Below are 20899 nucleotides of genomic sequence, written 5' to 3' on the forward strand. Positions count from 1 at the left end.
GAAAAACTACCATTCGAATGGATAGAAGAATAGCCAAAATGGCAAGGACTCAGCCAACAATCAGCTCCAGGAAGATCAAAGAAGGTGTAAAGTTACCTGTGAGTACTGTTACAATTAGAAGACGCCTATGTGAAGCCAAGCTATCTGCAAGAAGCCCCTGCAAAGTCCCACTGTTGAAAAAAAGACGTGCTGAAGAGGTTACAATTTGCCAAAGAGCACACTGACTGACCTAAAGAGAAATGGCGCAACATTTTGTGGACTGATGAAAGTAAGATTGTTCTTTTTGGGTCTAGTGGCCGGAGACAGTTTGTCAGACGACCCCCAAACACTGAATTCAAGCCACAGTACACTGTGAAGACAGTGAAGCATGGTTGCGCAAGCATCATGATATGGGGATGTTTCTCATACTACGGTGTTGGGCCTATTTATCGCGCACCAGGGATCATGGATCAGTTTGAATACATCAGAATACTTGAAGAGGTCATGCTGCCTTATGCTGAAGAGGAAATGCCCTTGAAATGGGTGTTCCAACAAGACAACGACCCCAAACACACCAGTAAACGTGCAACATCTTGGTTTCAGACCAACAAGATTGACATTATGGAGTGGCCAGCCCAATCCCCGGATCTTAATCCAATAGAAAACTTGTGGGGTGACATCAAAAATGCAAAACCAAGAAATAGAGAAGAACTGTGGAATGTAGTCCAATCATCCTGGGCTGGAATACCCGTTCACAGGTACCAGAAGTTGGTTGACTCCATGCAACACAGATGTACAGCAGTTCTCAGAAACAGTGCTTATACAACTAAATATTAATTAAGTGATTCAAAGGAAAGCAAAATCTTCAAACATTTTTCAGTTTATATAGTGAATGTTTGAATTTGTAAAGAAGAATACAAACACTGCAATTTTTTTGAACAGTCTAATATTCCCTTTTCTTCAATTTTTTTAGAGGAACAACACAAATTTGATATATTTTTCTTCATGTTTTGATTTGGAATAGAATGTGTAGTGTTCCCAATGCATTTGTGTGTATGGAAATAAAAGCTATTAGAAGGATTTTGAGCTTTATTCACTTTTTTCAACACACTGCTATTATTTTGAACACAACTGTAGCTGCTGCTAAGTCTCAGACAGATCATGATTTCTACTGTGCAGGTGTGGACCCGTTCCCACTCTGCTTTAGCAATCTACTCTTCAGTTTGATGCACAGGGAAAGCTATATGTTAACTACAGAAAGATTGTATGTGTAGGGCAGCACTGTGACTAATTAGTTACCATTTCCACCTTGTAGCCTTTAGTCGTTGGTTCGAATCCTAACCATGTCAATACCTACATGGAGTTTGTATGTTCTCCCTGTGCCTGTGGGGTTTCCTCAAGGCACTCTGGTTTCTTCCCACACTCCAAAGACATGCTGGTAGGTTAAATGGCTCCTGTCTAAATTGTCCGTAGTATGTGTATGTATATATGTGAGTTAGGGATCTTAGATTGTACACTCCTTGACGGTTAGGGATTGATGTGAATGTACAATATATATGTAAAATGCTGCATAAGTTGATGGCATTATATAAGTACTTGTAATAAATAAAATATGTGGAAAATATGTAGCTACACAGACCTAAGGTTTTTAATTCTTCTAAATGTGTAGATTGTTATACATTCTTTTACATTTTATGACTGCTAAAAATGCAGGGGCTCCAAAAGTACAGAACAATTTTATATGGTCAATTTAGTTAAACGTTTTACTTGGTAGAGTTCTTCTTTAGAGACCTTTTACTAAGTCAATGGGCTTTGACAGCATTCCAGAATCCTCAACAAAATCCCTATTGATTAGCTGCAGTCTTCTGACAGTAAATATACATTATGGCTGCTTGTGCTCTGTAAAGTGGTCCATTTTATCTTGCAGTATCTAGCCTGTATATTTACAAACCTTTGCTTCACTTATTGATTACTTTGTTCTTGAATCAGATTTATTTGTAGTGCAAACTCAGTACTACAGGTTTATGTTTAAAATTTACCTGAATATATTCCTAAAAATAAATACACATGACATACTTTAGTTAATGAACAGTATCTAGGTAGTGATGAGTGTTTGGAATACCATTTCTGCAGTAAAGAACATTTAGAGGTGAAATTATTTCAGTCATAATGCTGACAAGTCCTAGTCTGTTCTTTTATAAGCTGTAAATGACTTAATCTCAGCTTAAACCCTGGACTGACTTGCCACCAGGATCAGTTCATGTAGTACAATGTCACCGTTGAATACAATAGAGTGTCGTTATCGATATCGTAGTCTGCAGCAGCAATTTTTCAATTTAATTTACCTTAATTTATAAACTTTTTTGATAACATTTAGAAACTATGTAGCCCCAGGCAGTTGAAGAATCTATGAATGTCAGTATGGGTATATGTGTGTACAGTGTGTGTGTTTGTGTATGTATGTGTGTATATATATATATATGTGTGTGTGTGTGTATCTCATATTACTCTATATTGCCAAAAGTATTGGGACGCCTGCCTTTACACGCACGTAAACTTTAATCCAATCCCACTCTTAGTCCGTAGGGTTCAATATTGAAGTGACCCACCCTTGGCAGCTATAACAGCTTCAACTCTTCTGCCATAACTGACAGAAGAATTGTCCGGGATTCAAAGAAAAACCCATAGGTAACCACAAGATAAATACAGGCTGCTCTGGAAAAAGATCGTGTGGTTGTTTTGAAGAAGCACAATATGATGACACTTGAACAAAAATGAGCTGCATGGTCGAGATGCCAGAAAGAGGCCTTTACTGCATCAATGACACAAGAAGGCCTGGTTAGGCATGTCAAGGTGTTGTCAGGCATGTTGTAACCGGGTTTTTTTGTGGCATTGGTGCAGTAAAAGCACCTCGACCAAACAGCTCATTTGTTTTCAAGTATTACCGTATTGTACTCCTTTAAAATAACCACACCATCTTCTTCCAGAGCAGACTGTATATCTTTTGAGGTTGCCTGTGGGTTTTTCTTTGAGTCCCAGACAATTCTTCTGTCCCTGCTGCAATCTTTCTTGGTCTACCTGACCTTAGCTTTGTATCAAGAGATCCCCAAACTTTCCACTTCTTAATAGGTGATTTAACAGTACTGATTGGCATATTCAAGGCTTTGGACATCTTTTTATGTCCTTTTCCATCTTTATAAAGTTCCATTGTCTTGTTGCGCAGGACGTTTGACAGTTCTTTTCTGATCCCCATGGCTCAGTATCTAGCCTAATCAGTGCTTCCGCATAAGAGCTAACAAACTCACTGAATATTTACACACTGACACTAATTGCAATTTAAAAAGCCACAGATGTGGGACATTAACCTCTAATTGGCATTGTAGCCCATGTGTGTCATCTTGTGTGTCTGTACCAAGGCCAAACATTCCAGGGTATGTAAACTTTTGATCATGGCCATTTGGGTGACTTCTGTTATCATTATGATTTAAAAAGGAGCCAAACAACTATTTGATAAGAAATGGCTTCATATGATCATCATCCTTCAATAAAAGAGCATTTTTTGGCATGATCAGACATATTTTCAATATCAATGCCAAAATTTCACAATTTCTGCCAGGGTATGTACATTGTTGAGCACAACTGTGTGTGTGTGTGTGTATATGTATGTATGTATGTGTGTGTATATATATATATATATATATATATATATATATATTACACACAACTTTTTTTTTTTTTTTTTTTTTTTTACACAAACTTGGATCTGTGGCAACTGGACCCTGGATGCACCCTAAATATACAGGTGAAACTCAAAAAATTAGAATATCGTGCAAAAGTTCATTTATTTCAGTAATTCAACTTAAAAGGTGAAACTAATATATGAGATAGACTCATTACATGCAAAGCAAGATAGTTCAAGCCATGATTTGTCATAATTGTGATGATTATGGCTTACAGCTCATGAAAACCCCAAATCCACAATCTCAGAAAATTAGAATATTGTGAAAATATTCTCAGCTCAAAGTGTCCCTCTCTAATCAGCTAATTAAGCCATAACACCTGCAAAGGGTTCCTGAGCCTTTAAATGGTCTCTCAGTCTGGTTCAGTAGGAATCACAATCATGGGAAAGACTGCTGACCTGACAGTTGTGCAGAAAACCATCATTGACACCCTCCATAAGGAGGGAAAGCCTCAAAAAGTAATTGCAAAAGAAGTTGGATGTTCCCAAAGTGCTGTATCAAAGCACGCTAATATAAAGTTGTGTGGAAGAAAAAGGTGCACAAGCAGCAGGGTTGACCGCAGCCTGGAGAGGATTGTCAGGAAAAGGTCATTCAAAAGTGTTGGACTTTCACAAGGAGTGGACTGAGGCTGGAGTCAGTGCATCAACAGCCACCACACACAGACGGATCCTGGACATGGATTTCAAATGTCGTATTCCTCTTGTCAAGCCCCTCCTGAACAACAAACAACGTCAGAAGTGTCTTACCTGGGCTAAAGAAAAACAGACCTGGCTTGTTGCTCAGTGATCCAAAGTCCTCTTTTCTGATGAGAGCAAATTTTGCATCTCATTTGGAAACCAAGGACCCAGAGTATGGAGGAAGAATGGAGAGGCACACACTGCAAGATGCTTGAAGTCCAGTGTGAAGTTTCCACAGTCTGTGTTGATTTGGGGAGCCATGTCATCTGCTGGTGTTGGTCCACTGTGCTTCATTAAGTTCAGGGTCAACGCAGCCGTCTACCAGGAGATTTTGGAGCACTTCATGCTTCCTTCCGCAGACTAGCTTTATGGGGATGCTGACTTCATTTTCCAGCAGGACTTGGCACCTGCCCACACTGCCAAAAGCACCAAAACCTGGTTCAATGACCGTGGGATTACTGTGCTTGATTGGCCAGCAAACCCGCCTGACCTGAACCCCATAGAGAATCTATGGGGCATTGCCAAGAGAAAGATGAGAGACATGAGACCGAACAATGCAGAAGAGCTGAAGGCCGCTATTGAAGCATCCTGGTCTTCCATAACACCTCAGCAGTGCCACAGGCTGATAGCTTCCATGTTACGCCGCATCGAGGCAGTAATTGCTGCAAAAGGGGCCCAAACCAAGTACTGAGTATATATGCATGCTTATACTTTTCAGAGTTCCGATATTGTTCTATGTACAATCCTTGTTTTGATTGCATGTAATATTCTAATTTTCTGAGATTGTGGATTTGGGGTTTTCATGAGCTGTAAGCCATAATCATCACAAATATGACAAATCACGGCTTGAACCATCTTGCTTTGCTTGTAATGAGTCTATCTCATACATTAGTTTCACCTTTTAAGTTGCATTACTGAAATAAATGAACTTTTGCACGATATTCTAATCTTTCAAATTTCACCTGTAGTATGGAGCATTTGGAGTGTACAGTGTGTGCGCGTAAAAAAAACAATTCTCATTTTATTTCTGTTCTTGTCTTTCAGGGGACACCATTTTTATCATCCTTCGGAAACAGAAGCTCATCTTCCTTCACTGGTACCACCATATAACAGTGTTGCTCTATTCATGGTATTCATACAAGGACATGGTGGCTGGTGGCGGATGGTTTATGACCATGAACTATGGAGTACACGCAGTTATGTATTCTTACTATGCCTTGCGAGCCGCTGGCTTTAGAGTGTCACGAAAGTTTGCCATGATGATCACTTTATCCCAAATCACTCAGATGCTCATTGGGTGCGTGGTGAATTACCTGGTCTTTGCTTGGATGCAACAAGGACAGTGTCCATCCCACGTACATAATATTGTGTGGTCCTCCATCATGTACCTCAGCTACTTTGTGCTCTTCTGCCGCTTCTTCTTTGAAGCCTATATGACCAAAACAAGGAAAGCTGCCAAGGCCGACTAATGGTGAAACCGAATGCCAAGTCATAGCTCAGGGTCATCAAATATTAAGAGAAGATGATTACAAACAAAACAGAATTGGGAGTGAGCAAATATTTTAAAGGCACAAAGAAAACCATATCTCAAGCACTTAGATCCTAGAGACAAATAAAGCGAATTTGTAATAGTTTATTTAATTCTTGTCTTAAAACGTGAAGCTGATCAGCGCGCAAGCACTCCAAGAATGTCGAAGGAACGGAAACTGGTCTGTAACATCAGCCCACTTTAACAAGTCCTTTGGAAGAAAGGCTATTGCTATGTTTTTCAGTAAAAACTCTGGTGTTTTACTACTGCCCATAATCTGTTACCGATCTATTTCAAGAATGAGACAAGGTATACACAGGAATATAAATGTATTCTTCTGGCTAAGGTGTATAATGTTTTGTGTTCTGAGTTAGAAAAGGTATAAAGTGGATTTTACCACCTAGGATGCTTTGTAATGTGTACAGGTGTGGTTCCTATCAATATGCAAATTAAACCATCTGCCCAAGCTGGCTACTACAGTATTAAATCTAGACTGAAATAATTTTACATATCTTATATCTGGTGTGTTTCACAGTGGACTTGTGCACCTGGACAACACAAGTATCAAAGCTTCATCACTTACTGAACTACCTTCTAGAAGGGATGAAAAGAGAAGAAGGTTGAAACTGTTATCCGAATGTTTTACTCAGAGCCCATGACAAAAGCCCGATTCCTAGAACGCCGAATAGCTCTTGTTTTCTATTTTTGTGAACGGTTTCCTTATCTGACTACTACCGCAGGGCTGTGTGCGTGAGTTCGGTAACACTGTGCTTTATGTATTTGCTAATGAAGCAGTACAGAGTTGATTAAAGTGCCCTCTTCTGGTCCACACAGAAAATACAACACACCAGATCTTTACGATTTTCTTTTTCATTAAAACTGAGAGGAGAATACCAATTCCTGTAACAATCTCCCATATTCCAAGGGACTTGTCTTACTTCACACTCTTGTATTTTTCTATGTCTTGTGTGCATTGAAGACAGGTTAAAAAATGCCAAGGGTACTTAATGTACCTGGGTCTGAAATCAAACTCATGTTGTTTCAAGCCATATTCTTCAGAAACTCATAGAGTGTTTTGTCTGTTATAACCAAGTCTGGAGAAGCCAAATACATGTACAATTTCCTAGTATTTCAAGGAAGCACTTATTGTAACTTGATGTTAAATGTTTTAATGTAGTCTTCTTAATTGTATTAGTTAGCTAGATTAATATATTAGCAGATTAGAGAAGAAGGGTTAGAGGCTGCTGTCATGCGTCAGAGTACAGTTAAGACTTACTGTAAATGCAACCCTGTAGGAACTTGCAGTCATCATTGTACAACCCTGTGGTATATAGGAGCACATTTCCTAGCTACTTAAAAAAAAAATAAAACAATTGTTTCTTTCATTTATGAAAGAATTACAACACAAGGGATTTTTCTTTTTTTTTTTTAGCTTTAAATGGTGCTGCCATCCATGCTGCTTCTTTTTTGAAATTTAGTTTCATGATCTAGAAATGGCAGAGGCTACTTAGCATCTCAGTTACCAGAAATAAATAAAAAAGGACATGTAATGTTATGATGCATTTAGTCTGAATTATCAGGATGAAATGAGAAGATCTTGCAATTCACTATTGTAACAAACAATAAAGTTTACATTTATGTTAAAGTACTGGATGTATTCATTGCTGATGGCTGTAGCATTAAAAGGATGTTTCTCAGTTACTGCACAGGTGGTGCTGCTTTTTTTTTTTTTCTTTTAAATTGCCGATGCAATCACAGTGCCCCAATAGGCAAGGAAAACTATGCAGCTTTTAAAAATGTTTATTAATTTAATTGCCATACCTATTGCCATTGTGTACATCCTGCAGCCTGGTCAAATACCTCCTATAAATAGCTTTGCACCATCTAGTCCCAATGCCTCAACATTTGAACATTAAAGTGCTACTAAACCCACAACAGTAAAATCAGTCTGTATATGCAGTAAAGCATGCTTGTTTTTACTGTGGATATGCTTTATCTCCCTTTTATCTTACGGCAGTGGATGAGCTCATAGTGAGGGGCAGGCATGGGTATTCTTGCCAAAAGTACCCTTCCTGCATAAGTGCATAATCTAACCACCTCATCTTCTTATCAATTGTCATGTCTTCTCTGCTCTGCCCCTACAGGTAACCATCTTTCAATAACACTTCCAACATTTGTTTGCTGTGTATAAATGAAACTAGATCTTCCTTGTTGTTGTAAATGGTAAAATTCTTTCAATAGCATCTCCAACCTATGTTTGCTGTGTTTGAATGAAACTACCCCTGCTTTCGTATTGGCTGTGGTAACCTTCTTTCAATAATACCTCCAACAATTGTTTGCTACATATGCTTTGCTATTGTTTATTGTAAATGCAGCAATACTTAAAAGGGAACTTTAGTCAGAAAATTAGGTCTTGCTAGATCTCTTTAGGCTGGTCCCTTTTTGCAGGTATAATTACAGTGCCTTGAAAAAGTATTCATACCCCTTGAAATGTTCCACATTTTTTCATGTTACAACCAAAAACGTAAATATATTTTATTTGGATTTTATGTGATAGACCAACACAAAGTGGCACATAATTGTGACATGGAAGGAAAATGATAAATGGTTTTCACATTTTTTTTACAAATATCTGAAAAGTGTGGCGTGCATTGTATTCAGTCCCCTTTACTCTGCTACCCCTAATTAAAATCTAGTGGAAACAATTGCCTTCAGAAGTTACTTAATTAGTAAATAGAGTCCACCTGTGTGTTGTTTAATCTCAGTATAAATACAGATGTTCTGTGAAGCCCTCAGAGGTTTGTTAAAGAACATTAGTGAACAAACCGCATCATGAAGGCCAAGGAACAGACCAGACAGGTCAGGGATAAAGTGGAGAAGTTTAAAGCAGGGTTAGGTTATATAAAAAATATTCCAAGCTTTAAACATCTCACAGAGCACTGTTCAATCCATCATCTGAAAATGGAAAGATTCGGACACAACTGCAATCCTACCAAGACATGGCCATCCACCTAAACTGACTGGTCGGGCAAGGAGAGCATTCATCAGAGAAGCAGCCCTCTTGGCTGCTTCTCTGATGAATGCTCTCCTTGCCCGACCTGAGCTGCAGAGATCCACAGCTCAGGTGGGAGAATCTGTCCACAGGACAACTATTGGTCATGCACTCCACAGATCTGGCCTTTATGGAAGAGTGGCAAGAAAAAAAAGCCATTGTTGGAAAAAAAGCCATAAGAAGTCCCGTATTGCAGTTTGTGAGAAGCCATGTGGGGGACACAGCAAACGTGGAAAAAGGTGCTCTGGTCAGATGAGACCAAAATTGAACTTTTTGGCCTGACAGCAAAATGCTATGTGTGGTGTAAAACTAACACTGAACACATCATCCCCACCATGAAACGTGGTGGCAGCATTGTGTTGTGGGGATGCTTTTCTTCAGCAGGGACAGAGAAGCTGGTCAGAGTTGAAGAGAAGATGGATGGAACCAAATATAGGGCAATCTTAGAAGAAAGCCTGTTAGAGTCTGCAAAAGACTTGAGACTGGGGCGGAGGTTCACCTTCCAGCAGGACAACGGCCCTAAACATAGAGCCAGAGCTACAATGGAATGGTTAAGATCAAAGCATATTCATGTGTTAGAATGGTCCAGTCAAAGTCCAGATATAAATCCAATTGAGAATCTGTGGCAAGACTTGAAAATTGCTGTTCATAGATGCTCTCCATCCAATCTGACAGAAATGGAGCTATTTTGCAAAGAAGAATGGGCAAAATGTCACTCTCTAGATGTGCAAAGCTGGTAGAGACATACTCAAAAAGACTTGCAGCTGTAATTGCAGCGAAAGGTGGTTCTACAAAGTATTGACTCGGGGGGGCTGAATACAAATGCACGCCACACTTTTCAGATATTTATTTGTTAAAAATGTTAAAAACCATTTATCATTTTCCTTCCACTTCACAATTATGTGCCACTTTGTGTTGGTCTATCACATAAAATCCCAATAAAATACATTGACGTTTTTGGTTGTAACATGACAAAATGTGGAAAATTTCAAGGGGTATGAATAATTTTTCAAGGCACTGTATGTAAAATGTCAAAAATAAGCGTCTATACTGTTTTGTAATCCAGTAATACGCTGTCTCACGCTGCTCTGCATATGCTTAATTGCTCTCTGTTTTAAGGCACTGCCGAATTTGTAGAGGCCAATCTGCTGGCAGTCTTAAAGTAGAATTAAACCCTCCTATCCTTTACAGCCAAGGAAGCTGCTTCTGTTTGATTTGTAACTGCCATGGTGTTGCACATATGATCAGTCATGTCTCCGGCCATTTGATGGTTTGACAGTTTGGCTGAGGATACAAGCAAATGTGACAGTTAGGAATCCCAACATTCCAGTTTTTTTAAAAACAGTTATATTGATTTGGTTTAGTTCCGCTTTATGATTTATTTCTGCTCAGGGGCACTGGGCTTCATCAAAATGGCATTCTCCAACAAGAACAGAACAAAAAAAACAGGAGCAATGCTAGAGGCAATTTACAGCACACACTAATTTTGTTGGCATAATTATTAATGTGTAATGGCTGTTCCTTTCTAAGAACATTTTTTTATCAAATTTTTAATGAGTAAAGTTTCGCTTTAAGTTGGCCATATATGGATCGAAATTTGGTCGGTTCAGCAGGGACCTGCTGGATTACGATCCATGTAGTGGCTAGCTGGTTGTACAACTAGCCTGTCAGCATCACTCATTATTGTATGCTGCCAGTGGGGACTTTTTCTTCTGTTCAACCCGCTGCTTGAACAAAAAATGAATCATGTATGGCTTGCCCTATGCATCTTGAGACAGGCCTACCAAGCCAAACACTTTAGTGGTGCACTGCAATTTTGTTTTTGGTAGTATACACTATGCATATATTTTGTGATTTAAATAAGTACCCAGAATTCCCCTTTGATCGGGGTTCCCATAGCCCCCTTTACACAGAGTTCCCCCTTATATCTGAGTCTGCAGAATTTTCACTTACACCTGTGACAGGGAACTCGAAGGATTCTAATGTAAAAAGGGAACTCTGATGTAAGGAGTGCTGTGGGAATCACAATTTAAGGGGAAGTGTGGGGGCACTGATGTACAGGGGAACTCTGATATAAGGAGGTTTCTGCTGACCAAAGCCCCCACTTGCACCAGCATTCCCTGCATTTCTCTTTGAATCAGGGTTCTCAAAGCCCCCCTTACATCAGAGTCTGCACAGCACCCCTTACATCTGAGTCCCTATTATTATAGTGTACTCACACGCTCAGAGGCAGGAGAGAGAAGGGACGGGGGAGACTTCAATCACAGACAGTGGATGGTGAGTATACTCACCCAAGGATGGAAGCTCAGGCATCAGCATCTTTCATCCACCATGCATCTGCTGGCTGCTAAGTGGGCAGACATAGAGGGGTAGAGGCAGGAGGAGCAGTTTTGAGCTTTTTCTCCTTTCCCATGCCATTCGGGGTTGGGGGGGGTGCAGGGAATGGGGCTGCGCTGACTGTCAGATTACAATGATCTCTCTGCTCTAGTCTTTGCTGTATGTGACATCAGATCCCCACCTCCTGCCTACTGAGAACAATCCTTTGATCTGTGTGTTTTGAAAGGCTGTACAGGTTAAACAGGCGCAACTCCTATTGGATTTAAAACCACTTAAGGGAGAGGTTGCTAGACCAATAGCTCTGAATGTAGCTTCCATGGGTTGAAGTTGTGGATTTGCATCACCCAAAGGGGTGTGAGTGGTGATTGGTATGGGTGCCAACAGGCCATGAGGAACTTGTGCAGATACCTTTTTAGCCTGACAACATATGGTCTTAAGTTGTTGCCATCATCAATCTAGGGGAAATGTAAAACTGGTATATTTTAATCCTACTGTACAGGACACAGGGCTTGTAGTTATGGACCATGGGTTATATGCAGGCTACCTTATGATGATTGGCAAGAACTCGCATCCCTAGGGTATGCCTACAGGAATTCCATTTTTGTAGGTGTCTTTCTGATACTTTGGTCAAGATCTGGCTATTTATGTCTCTGGGCTAGCAAGCAGTTTCTGTATTGGTATCCCTTGGTGTCTGTACCCTGACCAAACTGTGTGGGGCAGGCCTGTAATTTTTGCTTCAGGCACTGGATCTTGCAGTAGGCTCTCACCTTGGCATGTTGGTGCAGAAAGTGTAGTTAGCCACAGAGTGCTATTCAGGCTATTCAGAGTGCTATTCATTGCTGTGCTACCCAGACCCTGAAGATCTCTATGGGGGTGTGCCCACCTTGACAGGTGAAGCCTGGGCCCCTAACAAGCCCAGTGACACGAACAATGTAAGACAGGATTTCCATGTAATTTGGACTGTTCCTGGCTACAGAACAAAAAGCTTTTAGCATACAAGTAGCACAAGAATGGGGAGTTATTGTGTTGCTCATCGTTATACTTGTCTCTGATGCCTATAAATACTGTATCTCCACTTAATTCATATTTGGCATTTTTTTCCAAACCATGCTTTGTCTCAGGATGGTGATGTAGTTGCAACACACCTCTTGACTGATGCACTTTCTCCCAGCGTATCATCAGAAAACGTGCACACCACTTTTGCTGCACTACTTGTTGCCTTCTGCTACAGAGACACAGCCGAGGAACATGGTTATTGACTGAGTTATCATGACTACTGTGTAAAACCCCAACACCTCCACAACACCTCCCACATCCATTCATTGAGTTCTACACTGGGAACCCCCTCATTTTAGCACAGGTGCCACTCAAGGTGATAGCTGTTCCCTTGTCCTGGAGCAATGTCTTATTATGACATTGCTCCCTTCTTTCGATTCTAGATCCCTTTTAAGTGCACATAATCTGACCTATCTGACAAAAGCAGATTTTTCTGCCACCATGTCTGAATTCTTCAGAAAACTCTTGGCACTCTTTGAACCATTGGTTTCTAGGGGTCAAAAGAACTACACTGCCTTCCTCCCCACTAAGTCTGTTCATGAATCCAAGATGGAACCTTCTAATTTGTTTTGAGCAGGAAATAGAGGAAAAGCCAATGGGATGCAGATATTGTAGTGGAAGCTGCAAAGATGAACGCTATCACTTCTTGCCAGTTGCTCTTCACCATAGATACACTGATCAACGCAAACTAGTCTTTGCTTAACAGCACATGAGTCACCACAGCCCAAACAAGCCCTTGTGGGCACTAAGAGGTAGGTTAAGTAAAAAAAAAATACTTTTCTTATTCATGCACAAATTTAATAGGCATTATAAAAGGACTTGCCTAATGAAAGAATACTCGTCCCTCTTAATCTTTTCATGAGACTTTTTCCTATGGAAAAGGAATTGAAAAACTGGGCTATCCCAGTAGGAGATCCTGTCATTTCAGTCCTCAACAAACACATTAAAGTTCCTATTGAGGATGTTCCCCTGAGGATTTTGTTGGAACGTGTTATGAAGCCCTCCTAAAGGGTCTCACTTGCCCAGAAGCTGGCTATTGCTGCAATATCTATTTGCCAGACTATTGCTAACTGGACAAGACCGATGAATGGAGAACATGAGCCTGTCTATGATGGCCTATTATCTTGGAATAGTTGCTGCTGATGCCCTCAGCCTTGTTTTGTGTGGACATTCTGGTGAATGTAATATACCAAGTATCTAGATTCTCCCTTATCTCTGTGCATATAGAGTATTCAACATTTTGTGCTTTAAAATCTTGGTCTGCTGAACCTGCTTGTAGGAGATACTTATTACACATGCCCTTTGACGGTAAATGCCTGTGTGGGGAATTTCTTTTTAAATTTAAAGGTTCTGCTACCCCATAAGAAAAAATATATCTTACTCCCCATGTTTACTACATCTGCCCAGTAAATAGGGCTTTTTTGCTCTCTCTAGACATCAACTTCAAAACCAAGGCTTAGTACTTTCTTTCATCACAAGCCCTGGCCCACTAATCCCACCAAGCTTGCCCAGAAGCTCATATTTGAAGCAATGCCCTTTACTCTGTGGAGTGAGGGGCTGGGCAGTTTATTGGCATTTGTGCTAGTCTAGATCCAAGATGTCCTGGACCTCTTTGTCCACTCAGCAAACTGATTTACTGCCCACCTTGTGACAACTACAGTCACAAGGGATGGTTGTACCAGTTCCTTCAGAGGAAAAGCTTCAATGTTTTTAATCAGACCTATTCACAGTCCCAAAACCAAATGGGTTATTCATCCCATACTTTAAATCTCCAAACTGAATTGTTCATGTACCAAACTTATGGAGGGATGTGACAAGTTCTGTCATTGCTTTTCTCAGACAAGGGAAATTTCTGGCCTCAGCAGACATACAAGATGCCTATCTGCATATCCTCATCTTCCTCCCATATCACCTGGTGCGTTTAAAACATGGTGTGACCCCCCCCCCAATAATTTTTTTCCCATGTGTTTGCCCTACTGTAGTGCACTGAGCATAGCTCCTCCCACCACCCCCCCCCCACCCCCCGCCTGCCACAGTGCTCTGTCCTGCCGCTGCTGAGTGACAGCTGGAAAGAGCAGTAGACAAAGAGAGCAGGCTAGCACATTGGGCTCCTGTCTAGCCTGCCACAGTGTGCTGTAGGACGCTGGGCAGGCTAGTTTCAGTACGGCAGTGCGCAGCGAAACTATGCTTCCTAAACCAACCCCTGTAAATTATGTGGTCGGTGCACTGTCACGGATGGGGGTGACACTATCACAGTCTGATATCACTACCTGCTTGATGGTGTTTCCCAGTGATTGGACAAGGTCAATCAGTGCCCAGGGTGAAGATGCCAAATTGCGCCCCCTCCTTCCTGGATGCAAGAATTACCCCAAGCATTGATGTCAGTGGATGCAATAATAACCCCCAGTATTAGTGTCAGTGGGCTCCATAATAACTTCCAGCATTAGTGCCAGTGTACGCATTAATAACCCTCAGCATTGGTGTCAGAATTAACCCCCAACACAGGTATTAGAGGACGCCATGATAACTCCCAGCATTGGTGTCAGTGGACACATTAATAACCCCTAGCAAAGGTGTCAGAATTATCAACCCCCTCCCCCACATTGGTGGACAGCAGCACTGAAATGTAATCCCCCCATGACCACCAATGTGGAAGCAGGGGGTGAACTTTCACTGACATTGCCACAAATGCAAGAGGGGGGTGATGGGTTAAAATTTCACTGCCATGAGGACCAATGCAAGGTTTGGGGGGGGGGGGGTTAACATTCACTGCAATGAAGACAAATGCAGGTGGAGGGTTAAATTTCACTGCCACTGACCCCTCCATCCCCCACCTGCATTGGTGGTCACGGCATTGTTAACCTCTTCCTCTATTTTAGCTTGCTCCAGTCCCATTCCACTACTTTCTATGCTCTAACATTGGACAAAGAGCAGGATCAGTGAGATCCAATTCAACCAGCTGCACTTACCTCAGCACACACTCACTCCTGTTCAGCTGTCTTCTCCCTTTTCTAGGAGTGCAGCTGAGTGGGCAGGCAGACTGGCCAGTGGGTGGTACAGATGGGGGCAAACTGGATCTCTGAAAGTGGCTGCACCCTCATTCCACCCACACAACAAGTGGCCTACACTGAAAGGAGGAGATCCAGTCCGATAGCTGGAGGAAGGGGGAGCACAATCCTCCCTCCACCAGCTGTTGGGACCCTCTGTCCCGGCCCTGTTGTCAACCTCTGGTGGGTGTCCCCCAGGTGTGGTGTGCACCCCAAAGTGATGCCACTGTTTCTATGCTTTGCTGTGGGAGACAAGAACCTCCAATTTGTGACACTACCATTTCTGGCTCCTCTATAGCCCCCATTTTTACAAATGCATTTGCTCTTCAGCAGACCCACAGCATTCATTCCACAGGATCTGTGGATGACCTCCTACTGAAAGACTCCAATTTGTCAGAAAACATGCAAAAGACTATTCCCTCAAACCTTTGGCTGGTTAATCAACTTTCCAAAGTCTGCTCTTCAGCCCTTACATCATCTGGAGTACAGGGGTCTAATCTTTGGGAGACAGCCCAAACCAGAATCTTCCTTCCTCCAGAAAAGTTTGCCTCCTTAAGGTACCACATGCAGACCTTCAGATTCAAAAGGCACCCCCCGGTTTGCTTCGGCATGAGAGCTCTGGGCCTAATGGTAGCCTCCTTTTGAAGCAGTCCTCTTTGCCCAGTTTCACTCTAGAACACTTCGTTTATTCAGCCAGACAATTCCCTGGTTTGGTGGATCTCCGGTTCTGCACTGGAGTCATGAAAGTTATTCCGTTCCATGCCCTGGATGATGGTGACAATAGATGCCAGCCTTAACGGTTGGGGGGGGGAAGTTTAATACTCCCTAAATGTCCAGGGGACAGCAGAGTCCACCCCATCAACATTATGGAGAGCCATCAGGTTATCTTTGCACTGCAAGACCATCCACCCATGGCAGTGGCCTACATAAGCAGTGGTGGTGCACCAGAAGACCAGATTTACTGGCACAAGTCTCCTTATTCTACCTTGCTTCTCAGTCACTGGCTTTATTAGCATGGCTGTTAAAACCCAATTCCTGAAAGATGGGGGGGGGGGGGGTATCTGACTCTGTCATCCCTGCCTTACAAGATTCACCATCGCACATGGAAAGCCTATTTTGTCTGGTACAAGGACATACCTCTGAATGCTAGGGAATACACTGTTTGTATCTTGGCCTATCTTCAGCATGGTTTGGTCAGCATATGACCCTGAGCATCCTTAAAGGACAGGTTTTTGCTTTACCCATTCTTTCAGGAATAAAAAAAAAACCCTTGCTTCATAGTGCTTAATCAAGACCTTTCTTCAAAGAGTTGTTCATATTAATCCCCCAATTCAATCTCCTGTGTCACCATGGGGTCTGAAACCTACTGCCCTCCTATAGTCCAGAGACCCCTCCCCTCCCTTTTCACCTGAGACATACCTCCTTGGGAGACTTCACATGTAAGGTCACCTTCCCTGTGCCCATTATGTCTGTTAGGTGTGTTTCTGAGCTTTCTTGTAAGGAGCTGTTTCCTTTATTGCTCAAAGACAAGGTTGCCTTGAGACCAAGGCTTTCTTTTCTGACCAAAGTTGTTTCTCCTTTCAACCTCAATGAGAATATGGTCCTGCCTTCCCTCTATCTTGCTCCACATCATGGCAAGGAAATTTTTCTGCACTACCTAGATGTTGTCAGGACTGTCAAGGTCCACATAGCCGCTACAATTCCCATTTTGTCTTCCCTACAGGTTCTCGTAAAGGACATTCTGCCTCCCACTCCACCATTGGCAGGTGGATCAGAGAACCTATTTCCAGGGCTTATGACCATAGGGACAGAGTTCTTCCTTTCCCTATCGGAGCTTCAGGTCTGTTGGTGTCTTGGATTTTCCAGTATCAAGCATCTGTATCTCAGATTGCAAGGCTGCCACCTGGTTCTTTGTCCTCTGTTTTCACGTTCTCCAGGTTTTACTAGGTGAAGGTTCAAGCCTCAGGTGATGTGAGCTTCAGCCATAAGGGGCTTCAAGCTATAAGCTGAGCATCTTTTTACCTTTTCTTTGTGGGCTTGTTGGCAGTTCTGTTTGCTACGTTATTGCCCACCCCTCAGTCTAGTCTTAGTCTTGAGGACGTCTCATTGTCTTTGACTGTAAGCCTTGTCCTGTACAGTAGGATAAAGATAAAGGGAATTTTGACTTGCATATAAATTCCTTATCTTGGAATACAGTACAGGACAAATGACCCTCCCCTCAGTTTCCTGTGGTCACTCCTCATTGCTTACTAAAAAAGTGGAGTCTCCCAGAGTGGGTGAAGTTATTAAAACATGCACTAGGGGCAAGCTTAGCAAAGTTCTTGCCAGTGTATTAAACCCATGGTCTACAACTACAAGTCCATGTCTGGTGTTGTACTCCAAGATAAGAAATTTACAGATAATTTGGATTTTTGGTCGTGGGATCTAAGTGTAGAGTAGCTTTTAGCACAAGTCTCTGCATGGGACAACTCGTTCTTAGGCACAACGAATGGCAAGTATGCATGGACAGGGGTTAATGGTAAACTGTGGTAAATTGGCCACATACTAGTTACTTTGTCCTTCAATTTGATCAATTGGGTCAGCAAAATTTACCAGTAATAATGTTATTTGAAAGCCTACCTGATTGACTATTATGTTAGTATTTAGGATCAATTTTACAAGTAAGAAGTGTAAAGGGTTCATTTCAAGTGTTTGGTGAAAATTAGTCTGGATAAGGTCAGGTTAAGGTGTTATAGATAGGTTAACTGATTAGAGGTTGGTTATTGGGCCACGTTATAGGGCTTGAGCAAGGGGAAGAATAAAGGAAATGTGCTGAGAGAAAGATGGGGGCTGCTAGCCTTGACCTTGTCAATGAAAATTTAAAATCTAACCTCACTAATTAAAGTGTAAAATAAGGAAGATCACTAATCCTTAGATGAGGTGCTTGCATTTAGGTTTCTTATTTTTAGGCTTTTTCTCTTTATTTTCAACTGTGAATTCTGTGAAGAATTTCATGTCCCTGGGTGGCTACACTCACTCCCCCACTACATATATGAAAGGAGTTCTGGCCCGGACTAGATTTTTCAGAGCTGGAACTTTGAGCTGAGAGCCAGCCACACAGGACCAGGAGCTTCTTCAGATGCGTAATCAACAGAAACCATTGACTATTCAGCCTTCACTGGCCACTAACCTAAGGAGAGGCTAAAACCAATAACCTAAAATACAAAGCTACTTGGGGATGGATGTAAGCATAACAAATGTTTTGTTATGGCTTTCTGTACACATTAATGTTATACAAATGGAATCTCATATATACAGTTGTGGCCAAAATTATTCAACCCCCACTGAAATTGAGTGTTTTGGCCAGTTTGACATTGCTTTTGATCATTCAGTCATCTTGCTTACATTTACATTAAAGAGGCACTTGTAGGTCAGACAAATATAACATAACAGTTATAATGAAATAACCACAAATGTCTTTTCTGTGCTCACAGCATTATCAGTTTTATTCAACCCCCAAGTGACATTCAATCTTAGTACTTAGTACAGCATCCTTTTACAGTTATAACAGCTTTTAAACGTGAAGCATAGCTTGACACAAGTGTCTTGCAGCGATCTACGGGTATCTTCGCCCATTCTTCATGGGCAAAGGCCTCCAGTTCAGTCACATTCTTAGGCTTGCGCACTGCAACTGCTTTCTTTAAGTCCCACCAGAGGTTCTCAATCGGATTTAAGTCTGGTGACTGCGATGGCCACTCCAAAATGTTCCAGCCTTTCCTCTGCAACCATGCTCTAGTGGACTTGGAGGTATGCTTGGGATCATTGTCCTGTTGAAAGGTCCAACGTCTCCCAAGCCTCAGGTGTGTGACGGACTGCATCACGTTTCCATCCAATATCTCCTGGTACTGAAGAGAATTCATGGTACCTTGCACACGCTGAAGCTTCCCTGTACCTGCAGAAGCAAAACAGCCCCAAAGCATGATTGACCCTCCACCATGCTTCACAGTAGGCAAGGTGTTCTTTTCATCATAGGCCTTGTTCTTCCTCCTCCAAACATAGCGTTGATCCATGGGCCCAAACAGTTCTAATTTTGTTTCATCAGTCCACAGAACACTATCCCACAACTTTTGTGGTTTGTCCACATGGCTTTTGGCATACTGCAGTCGACTCTTCTTATTCTTTGGAGACAGCAAGGGGGTACGCCTGGGAGTTCTGGCACGGAGGCCTTCATTACGCAGTGTGCGTCTTATTGTCTGGGCTGAAACTTCTGTACCCACATCTGACAAATCTTTTCTCAGTTCCTCAGCAGTCACACGGGGACTTCTCTCCACTCTACGCTTCAGGTAGCGCACAGCAGTCGAAGTCAGCATCTTCTTTCTGCCACGACCAGGTAGCGTTTCAACAGTGCCCTTTGCCTTGAATTTGCGAATGATGCTTCCTAAGGTGTCTCTTGGTATGTTTAACATCTTTGCAATCTTCTTATAGCCATTGCCCTTCCTGTGAAGAGAAATCACCTCTTCTCTTGTCTTCCTGGACCATTCTCTTGCCTTCACCATGTTTGTAACCACACCAGTAAATGTCTAGAAGGAGCTGAGTATCACAGTCATTTTAAAGCTGCCTAATTGGTGCTTATTATGCTTGATTGCTGCTCGGTGACATCCACAGGTGTTTTCAATACCTGATGGAAAGCACCTGTATGAACCTCTGTTCTTCAGAGTGGTAGTCTTTAAGGGGTTGAATAATTGTGGCAATGAAGAAACCACATAAGAACCATTTACTACTGTATTACATAAACAATTGATGTCATTTTAGTTGCATTTGGGTAGTTACAACGTCCTTGTAGGATTTGATTCTGAATACAATTCCAAATGTACACTATAGTCCCTAAACCCCTTTACAGCATTGGGGGTTGAATAATTTTGGCCACAACTGTACAAGGCCCAGGCTGCACTATACACAGTGAAGATCAGTGTACTCAATATATATGCGTGTGAAAATCAATGCACTTATGTGGGTCTGCAATGCAAGCATATCATAGCAAGTTAACTCTGCATTAGTTAATTTTCTTTAGTAAATTAGGCCCAGTGTGTCTAGATTCTTCTTGCTATACTTCCAATACGGTGTGGACTGCCACTTCATACAGTAAATATTTAGGTTAGGCCCCTGATAGATAATATTTTTATCCTTGACCAGATCAGGTTCAGATGCAAGCTGGACCTGGCTTACTAATGCACATACTCTGGTACAGTGTTTGTGTGGTGACGAGCAAATGTTATTCTTGCAGTATGTACTTTGCATCTCTACTCCTCACATGCTTCTGTTTACATACAGCAAAAATTCTCTAAAAAGTGTGTTTTGCTATGTACAAATGCCAGTATCCAAATGCAGGTTGGCTAATAGATGCAATGCCTTAAAATAAAATATTGTGCGCCAGTGATTAAAACCTATTTAGAGAATATGTGGGCAGGGGGGTCTTTTTTAAACCTCAGTAATCTAGGGTCTGG

The 20899-nt window shown here is 41.8% G+C and overlaps 1 protein-coding gene across 1 annotated transcript in view; it reads left to right on the forward strand.

Annotated features, from left to right (window-relative positions):
- The window catches only part of ELOVL6 (ELOVL fatty acid elongase 6), a 95602-nt gene extending 88033 nt beyond the window's left edge, over positions 1-7569 (forward strand). Inside the window, exon 4 of the mRNA XM_089668509.1 lies at positions 5441-7569. Within this exon, the coding sequence (XP_089524635.1) occupies positions 5441-5865 (425 nt within the window). The 3' untranslated portion in view covers positions 5866-7569. The remainder of the gene's footprint in view (positions 1-5440) is intronic.
- Positions 7570-20899: the final 13330 nt, after the last annotated feature.

This window comes from Staurois parvus, unplaced genomic scaffold (genome assembly GCF_062004578.1).
Source record: "Staurois parvus isolate SC_StPar_1 unplaced genomic scaffold, SC_StPar_1.0 ptg000058l, whole genome shotgun sequence".
NCBI lineage: Eukaryota > Metazoa > Chordata > Amphibia > Anura > Ranidae > Staurois > Staurois parvus.